Source organism: Glycine soja, chromosome 4, assembly GCF_004193775.1.
Source record: "Glycine soja cultivar W05 chromosome 4, ASM419377v2, whole genome shotgun sequence".
In the NCBI taxonomy this organism is placed as follows: domain Eukaryota; kingdom Viridiplantae; phylum Streptophyta; class Magnoliopsida; order Fabales; family Fabaceae; genus Glycine; species Glycine soja.
Window position 1 is genome coordinate 1,081,552 of NC_041005.1, and position 9,520 is coordinate 1,091,071.

At 33.4% G+C, this 9,520-nt stretch overlaps 1 protein-coding gene across 2 annotated transcripts; it reads left to right on the plus strand.

Moving 5' to 3' along the window:
- The first annotated feature begins 320 nt into the window (after positions 1–320).
- LOC114408479 (AT-rich interactive domain-containing protein 5-like) lies at positions 321–9,230 on the plus strand. 2 transcript variants are annotated; one of them, XM_028371531.1, is made up of 14 exons: positions 321–639; positions 796–1,113; positions 1,199–1,332; positions 1,476–1,515; positions 2,506–2,558; positions 3,799–3,844; positions 4,235–4,327; positions 6,056–6,178; positions 6,296–6,347; positions 6,423–6,498; positions 7,102–7,168; positions 7,294–7,344; positions 8,520–8,612; positions 8,732–9,230. In XM_028371531.1, the coding sequence occupies exons 2-14, from the start codon at positions 802–804 to the stop codon at positions 8,834–8,836; spliced, it is 1,245 nt and encodes a 414-aa protein (XP_028227332.1). In that variant the 5' UTR covers positions 321–639; positions 796–801; the 3' UTR covers positions 8,837–9,230. The 2 variants fall into 2 exon arrangements, with proteins under 2 accessions (XP_028227332.1, XP_028227333.1); XM_028371532.1 differs by having other exon boundaries at positions 321–635; positions 793–1,113.
- The last annotated feature ends 290 nt before the right edge of the window (positions 9,231–9,520 follow it).

Here is a 9,520-nt window from a genome sequence, read left to right on the forward strand (position 1 = left end):
TTTTTTTAAATGCAGGAGGAAAATCTATGGCTGGTCACATGATCACACATAGCGATAATTTAATACCGGTCTTACATATAAGAAAAATGTTTTATAAAAAAATTAACGAATGAATAGATTTAAGATGAATTATAAATGACTGAAGTTCATTTTCTATTAATAATTTAACTCTCAATTTAATCGATTTGTAGAAAAGATCAAAAAGAGTGAAATTAAAGCTGATTAGGAGAATAAATTGTGGGGAAATAAAATTTAAAATATTTATTTATAAAATAGATAAAGTTAAAGAAATAGTTACTCTTTTCTCTTTTAAAATATATCATCCACAACTGAAGCGGTGAAGTGAAGGTAACCGGCGTTTGTAAAATTCTCTTTCTCTCTCTCTCTCTGGCCTCATACCACCGCTACCGGAGCCGCTATATCATGTTGGAGCCAATTGTCGCTGTCACGTTTAATTTTCATCATTACTAAGTTAGTTTAATAGACTCTGTGCTCCATTCATTCAAATTTCATATTTATATAGGAACAAAACACACTCCTCTCCGTTCTTCCCAATTCCTCACCCCATTGTCGATTCCCAAACCCTACATTTTCGCCCAACGGCGGATCAGTTTCCCTATTCCTCACTCACCAATTAAGGTACGCTGCTTCTACTTTCGAGGCCGTGTTTGTTTCGCCATCGAAACTTATTTATTACACACTACTTTAGCTTAGGGCTAGTATTTTCGTCTTCTTCCCCATGAGTCATGGGATGATTCTAATAATGTAGTGATTTATGTTTACGTGGTTGTGTAGTGTAAGATGGAGGATGATGAGAAACCCACGGGTAACTCCCATGGCATTGCTGATATGGATGTTGCTGATGCTGCTTTGCAAGGCCAACGTGTTGCTTCTTCCCCTGCTCCGCTACAACAGGATCAAGTAATGGTCGAACAGGGTCATGATATCAAAAACGGCGATTCTGGTCCTGCTCATTTGCCAGAAGCCAGTGTAATTAACAATAATCAGTTTGAAGTTGAAGATGCTCAGACCGTTTCGCATCAGGAACTGACCACTCCAAAGCCTAAAGAAAAAAACGTCAGAGAAATGAAGAATGTGCTAAATGATACTGAGGTACTTACTTCCAGTAAAGATATTAGAGCATTTTGTTGTTGTTCTTATTTTGTAGATTTTTTATTATCTCGACATTAACCCACAGATGACTGATTATGATGAGTATGGCACGCCTCTGGATCGAGAAACATTCATGAAAGAGCTTGAGACTTTCTACAGAGAGCGGTCCTTGGAATTTAAGCCTCCTAAGTTTTATGGAGAGCCACTCAATTGCCTTAAGTACGTATAATATCCCCTGTGATGCATTGATGTAATCTCTTTAAGGCTAGTTTAAGTGGGCCTGACTTCCTCCTTGATACTAATTTTGAATGTGTTACCTAACTCTTTTGATAGCGGATTCCTTACTTTTCCTTGGGCTGCAGGTTGTGGAGAGCTGTTATCAGACTAGGCGGCTATGATGTGGTATGGATTAATCTTCTGTGTTATTATTAACAGCTCATCTCTTTGTACGCCTATAGGCCATCTTACTTCAAACTCAAGACTGTTGTTAATGTTATTGCTAAATAGTTCTATCCCATTCATGCCTTTTGTAAGATAAAAGGGGTGTTTTCATTGAATATAGATTTCAACATTTTAGCAAACGTCCAGATGATTTATCCACGTGATTTCCCTATGTTTGATGGCTTTGTTGAAACTTCAGAGGCTCAGATATACTGTAGTTATGCTTTCAGTACTACTGTTTGTTATGCTTTCCCTATCTTTGATGGCCTAGGTAGTGTGGATATACTCAGAGCTACACAAATGATTGCAGACACTAGTTGTAGGCTGTAGCACAGAGAACTGATGCCGTGGAAGTCAAGCATTTTTCAACTTGGTTCTCAGTCCTCTTGTCAGCTTTACAAAGATCCTATCATTTAGTATTTGTCATTCATCTAATAAATCCCTTTTAAATTTTGAAAGATATGGTAGGGCTAATTTCAAATAGTTGTTATCTGACTTGTGGAGACCTCGTAACAGCTTCAACCTATGTGATTTGGTCTTGTACTTTCCTTATAGTAGGGTCGTGGCCCAGATTCTTTATTCTTTTGTCCTGTAACTTGATTTTGATTACCAGACAATTTATTTTATAAATTTTGGAACAGAATGTGTCATTGCATGTTTAGTTTATTTGACATGATGAAAGAGAATGAGACATGATAATTGTGTCAGAATTACATGAATATACAGTTGGTGCTAAATGTTTTATTACTACAGAATTGTTTTATTTTTCAACTCTAATTAACATAATTACATAACATATACTCTACCATATTTACAATATTACTATAATTACATAATTTCCATCAAAATCCATAAGTTCTATTTCAGTTGGTGCTAAATGTTTTGGGCCCTTTGTCAGTTATTCATTACCAATAAGTGATAAAGTTGACCTTATTGATTGATTATATCTAGGTAACTGGATCCAAGTTGTGGCGGCAAGTAGGAGAGTCTTTCCACCCCCCAAAGTAAGGCCTAAACATATTATTGTTTTGTAGTTCTTACTAAGCCTTCATAACCTCCTCATACTATATTTAAGCTATTTACTGTCACTGTTGAACTCTTTATAGTTTGCTGAGTGGCTTATAACTGATTGTTATTAACATGTATAATTTAGTTTCTAAAAAATAAAAGGCTTAATTGCTTTTTTGATCCCCCTGGTTTGGACTATGTATTTTAGTCCCCCTAAGATTTCCCGAGCCAATCAAGTCCCCCTAATTTTAAAATTAAGCAAATGTGGTCCACATGTTAAGTTTCCATCCAATTGTTAATAGAGTTAGCTGATGCAGTGGCTGTCAGATTTGCAATGTAGCAAGTCATTGTGCTGATTTGGATTAATAACCAATCAAAATATGCCAAATGAGGAGGTGTGGTTATATTTGGAAAATATAAACTAGCTTCTTGGTTAATGGTTTTGGGGTTTCTGAAACTTGGTTCATCTTGAGAGTTGAATGAAAGAACAAATCAAGTGGGTGATGTGATACCAGTAGCAAGTTAACCATATAAGGAACCGAATATCAATAAACCACTATGAAGTCTGAACATATATTGGGACCAAAAGCTAGGGCACCAAACTAACCATATACCATTGATCATTTAACAAATCAAATCAGTACCAAATTACTGTAAATTAACCATATCTCTGCTACTGTATCATTTGAGTTTTGGTCCATTGATTACACCCACCCAGAGCAAATTGCGGTCCCCCTTGTCAGATGCCTTTTTCACTATCTGGTGAGATATCCTATTCCTAATCTCGTGGGAGAACTCTAGGAAATTGAGTCTTTGGTTTCTTTTCTCACTGTTAGCAAACCCATAGAATTGTTTCTGTTTCGAGTTTCATGAGGTTTAATTTGATCTAAGTTCCTTTCATTTTTTTAAATCTTGTAAATTGTTTATATTTTATATATTCAATCCTATGTGGCATATTGAGTATCAAATGATTAAATTGATTTCCACATATGCAATTTCATTGCCATGTCATGATGTCAGTGTTAAAATTTGATGGTAACTTAACAAATGGATCACATTTGCTTAATTTTAAAAGTAAGGGGACTTGATTGGCTTAAAAAATATTAGGGGGACTATGATCATGTGTGTCCCATACTTAGGGAAAATGCAAAAGTCAAAATAAAAACTCTTTCGAAACAATTCATTTAAAAATATATCCCTTTGCTCATTATTATATTGATTTTTTTTTTCTCACAGGACCTGCACTACAGTCTCATGGACATTTAGAATTTTTTATGAGAAGGTAGTGCACTCATCTCTAATTATTTGAATGATTTCATCTTTGTTATTGTTATAATTGATATATTAGAGTAAACTTATACTTCTGTTGAGTGTTGATACTATAATTGGCTAATATTTTTTTTCTGAAATATCTGATGAGCGTCAGTATCAGGCTTTCAGCTTGAATTGATGTCTATTTCATGTTCCTAAATTCAAAGGTAAAAGAAGGGAAGTGTGTATGCTGTCTCTACTTCTTTCCATGGCGCGTGCTGTCTTTGTCACAGGACTGGATACCAATGAAACCAAAACCTAGATTTGCCATAATTATCTGCTTTTCTGCCTTAAACGTTTTCAAGTGTTACTTTTCTTGTATGATCTGGTTTCCTTTTTCCTGAATTTTCAATTTTTGCAGGCACTTTTAGAGTATGAAAGGCATAAGAGAGAGATTGGGGAGCTACAGCTCCCTGTTGGACCATTCCATCAATCTTCAAATGTGGAAAAAGAGGTTTGTATAATGTTCTTTCTTTTTTCCCGTTTTTATTTCTTGATTTCATGCTCAAATGAAGATTACTTTTATTATATCTATTGTTTTCCTTTGTCATTTGAACTTGAATAAAGCTCCTTCTTTCTTTAGTTATGCTCCTATTTTGCTAGACACAAAAGTTGAGTTGTAAAGAAAAGGCCACTGGATTTGAACTTTGAACAGTATGACTGCTAGAATGCTAACATTGGGCTTTTATGGTTATGTGTGAGACAAAAATAAATAAATTCTAGAGTCCTAGGTTTTTTGTTGAGTACTAGTAATTAGAAAGATTAAGGTAATCAATGGGAGTATTTTTAATCATTGCTGTCAATGATAACTTTTGAAGTGTATCATGATAGAGAAGAAACAGAAACCAAAAAAATTTGGCACATAAGTTTTCCATCAACAAAAGCTAACTTATCATAGATGCAATATTCTCTATTGTGATGCCTTTACAGTTAGCATACCTTTTCCAAAAAGAAAATAGTCATAGATGCAATTGGAATAGAATATAAGGGAAGATACTATGTAATTTCTCATCTATTAGAACGACTACATTTCACAAAAACCCATGAATGTGCAGTAATCAAACAGAGCAGATTGATAACAAAGGAGAACTTCCCCACTTTATCTACTGATCAAGCTCAGCAACTGCTGGAAATCCTAAATCACCATCTTCCTAATCTTCAAGGATTGAAACTATATAAGGACTGGAGTTTTTGCTACAAATCAAGTTACCCCGCATTTCCTTCCTGTGAGGACAAAATGGAAAATTTAAGAATTTCTGAACCTTTTTTGTTTCAAATATTTAATTTATTTTTTATTATTTTTGTTCTAAAAAATTATAACATTCTTAAAAACATGCAGAAATACATGTGTGTCCCATTCCCTTCCAATATGTAAACATGGATTTTTTTTTAAAAAGTTTGAGATATGCATATGCGTGCCTGTATGGGTACTATACCGGGTTGAATTGTCAAATATTTGTTGGTTGTTGGCTTAGAAAGATGTTTGACAGTTTAAATGACTTAAACAATAAATGATTGACAACTCACCTTGGATATTAATAACCTTATGGCTTAAAAAACATAGGTACTGGAGCAATCTTCTCACATGATATTATATATTAAGTAAAATATCTAAAGTATTTATTTATATATGTAAAATTTGCAACACACAGTCACAGTATTAAAAGAGAAAAAACTGAAGAACTGTTTTGTAAAAAAAAAAAAAAAAAGCTATAAAGGAGTAGAATATTTGAGAAAAAATGAATGCAGAATATTATATAGCTTGAAATATGGAGGTTAAAGAGTTTCTACATAATTGACAATTGCTAACAGCATATAGGGGATAAGTCATTAGTCTGTCTCTCAAATTCTTCATATCATCATATTAATCATATTAAGTAATTTAAGAAAATGTAAAGGAGAAACCAAAATATTTGCCAACAATGCTTGAAATTGCAACCATTGTTGGTGGTGCCATCAAATATGGAAGGATGTTCTGACTTCTAAGCCACCAATTCCCAAAGTTCTCAATCTGAGAGACCTTTCGTCTTGGGATCATCAGAGGTGGTCTGCTGCTGCTGGTTAAGCAAGGAGAGTTGAAATTTTACAGAAAAGAGCATTTGGGACAGATTTGGGAGCATGTAACAACATTTCAACCTCTACCATTTGTTTGTATATATCAAATAATGAGTTTCTTTTGCAGCCTGCTGTTTACCAGACTCCAGGCTCAGGTAGAGCAAGAAGGGATTCCGCAGCACGTGCAATGCAAGGTTGGCATGCTCAGCGCCTTCTTGGATATGGTGAGGTTGCTGAGCCAGTTATTAAGGTCTGTTGAGACCTTTACAATTTTCATTTTTATTCTTAGCATCATTTTATTGTTGATCACTGTAACTCTCTTATAGCAATGTTTCTACTGATAGAGTGTTTGTTTTTTCTTGCACAGGACAAGAACTTCAGTTCCACACAAAAGCGTGAAAAGAACCTAAAAAGTATTGGTATGGTCACTACAAACATCACCAACTTTCTCTAAATTAATAGCTATCTCATTTATTTATGCTTCAATGAATCAGGTATGATCAATAAACAGAGGACACTGTCTGGTCTGGAGCATGCTGAGAAATCTGCAAATATTGAAGGAGATCAACAGTTAAGTTACTGGTCTTTTCTGTTAATTGACCTATAATAGTCCTGTGCGTAGAGTCATGATCTTTGTATCAGTTTCAGTGTTGGCTTCTCCATCCACAATCTCTTAATTCATGGCATTGGCCACCCACCACTTGAAGTTCTCTTCATTATAACAATTACTGTTGAGTAAATTAATTTTGCTGTTACACAATTAATAAATGCTATTTTCTATGAGATTCATAGGTTTTCAGCAAATTAAAATAAGGAATTAACCAGAACAAGTTGGTGCACCTTAATGATACTACCCTATACATGTCTTATTCAAGTCCTTGGAGATATATCTGCTTTCTTCCTCCCTAAAGGTTTCTATATCTACATCTTTCCTACCCCACCCCAAAGTTTTGTGAGCCAAAACACAGACAAACTGACAAAGTGAATGTGCCCTGGGAGTTTGGCATTTTCTTAATGTCAGTCAGGATTCTGTTCATTATTACTGATTCTCCGATCAATCCAACCACATACAATGCCTATTTCAATCTGAAAAAGATACGTGTGCACTGTGAGATATGATAAAGTTTCAGTGTATCTAATGAACCAAGGCTAATTGAGTTTTTCATCTGATAGATTGGTCACAGCGGTAGTGGACGTTGGACCCCCAGCTGACTGGGTGAAGATCAATGTGCGGGAAACTGTAAGTCAGTTTGGTTGTATTCTTTACCTAGTTTATGTCCTTCTTATGTATCATAATGACAGATCTTTTCTCCTGTAAATAGAATTTAATAATAAAATTTTACTGTTTTCTGTATCCATGTCCAGAAGGATGGTTTTGAGGTGTATGCCCTTGTTCCTGGGCTCCTTCGTGAGGAGGTAAGCACCATGGTGTCTTTATCCCCTGTTTATTTTTATGCAGAAAAACTGGCTTATTCTGCTGGACGAAACACATGCCCGTGCAATTGTCAAATCCTCACTCCTAGTTATCCAACAATGACAACCATTAAAGATAATTATTATGTCCTTGAATTTATTAAATCTTATCTTAGATTTTTCTTCTTGAGCATAACTATATAAAATAGGATGTAGAATCACTTTTTACAATTTCTAATGATCTATATTGGCTGTTTTTCGATGCCTTTTTGTGAGGAGGAAAATTTTACCTATATAGTTTTATATAGATTTAATTACTCATTTGATCCCTATAATTTTATAATTTATACCTTTTAATTTTTATTGTTTGAAAGTGGTTTTTTAAGTTCTTATAATTTGAATTTTAATTATCTTTGAGTTCTTGTAGTTTGAAAGTGGTTTTTTTAGTTCTTATAATTTATATTTTAATTCTCTTTTAGTCTCTATAGTTTGAAAGAGATCTTTTTAATTTTTATACTTTATATTTTAGTCTTTACCATCAAAATATGAGTAACATTATTAATTACAATTAACTATAAAAATATTAACGAGATAATTTGTAATAAAAAAATAGTTGATGATTTATAACTAATTTGTAGTTAATTATTTTTATTTTTTTTTGTAGCTAATTATTTTTTTTAGCAAGAACTAAAAGATAATTAAGATACAAATTATAGGAACTAAAAATATCACTTTTAAGCTATAGGGACTAAAAGAGAATTAAAATATTATAAGGACTAAAAAGATCATTTTTAAATTATAGAGACTAAAAGAGAATTAAAATATAAATTATAGAGATTAAAAAAATCACTTTCAAACTATAAGGAGTAAAAAGTATGAATCGTGAAACTATATGGGACCAAATTAGTAATTAAATATTTTATATATGTTTGGGATAATTTGTCGTCATGTTAAAAGTAAAAACTAATTGTATTTAATGATTGAAAAAAGTTCTTCTAAGTGAGCAAGGGTGTATTCACCCTTAATTTTATGAAGTGCACATTGAATGATTTAAATTCTGAATAGTGAATACAAACATTATTTGTTCATTTTAGATTTAAATGAGTATTTTCCTTTGTGATTGATAATGGCTTCCTTGGTTTCTACTTTTATTGTTGACTTTGTTATAATAAATCCAGGTGCGAGTCCAATCAGATCCGGTTGGACGTCTTGTTATAACTGGTGTGCCAGAACACCTTGACAATCCATGGGGAATTACCCCCTTCAAAAAGGTAAACTACCTTTTCTTAACAGAGATCTTGGTATGACGCTGAGAGTAATAATAGAATTTGTCACGTAAGGACGTGGCATCTTCGTTGAAAGTGATTGACTGAAATTTGATGTTTTTCAGGTTGTGAACTTACCTACAAGAATTGATTCGCTTCAGACATCTGCTGTTGTTAGTTTGCATGGTCGACTATTTGTACGCGTTCCTTTTGAGCAGGGAGCTGTGTGAATGTTCCTCCCTTGAATCATTGATTTATGAAATCTCCTCCTTAATATTATTAGTTTAAACTACCAGCAATTTTAACATTTTTTTAGGAAAAAATACGTAATTTCACTAATATTATATGCTAGAATTTTTCCATCAAACGCCTTTTTATCGTATGCGACAGAAGTGGACTTTGTGTGCTGTGGCGCATCATTAACAAGAGTCCGAGAAGTGGAGTGGAGGACTCGTTCAAAAGCTCGTTGCTTACTCTGGCTAAAAACACTATTGTATATCGTCTTTCAATTACGTGTGGATGTGGACAGAAAATATTTTCATGATTGCTTACCGATCCAAATGTAATAAACCTTAACCCAGGTCAAGTTTTTTAATCGTATATATGATTTTGGTTCCTTTTCCAGCATGTCTCTTTAGGACCTTTTTTTTCCACATTGCGTCAACCTTTTAAACTTAACTCCTAAAGTTTTAAACTTGCTTTGTACTACTATGATACCTTTTAAAAGAAGTTGACGCGTCCTAACTTCCCTTGATCCAGCTTTCCTATATATAGTGATGTAATGTTATTCCTTTTAATAAAAGTACACGAACATATATTAAATGCTTCAAAATATTCCAGAGAATTATTTTAGAATATTTTTTTAAAAAAATAAAAAAATTTAAAATAATGAATGAGTATAAAAGAATATGGTA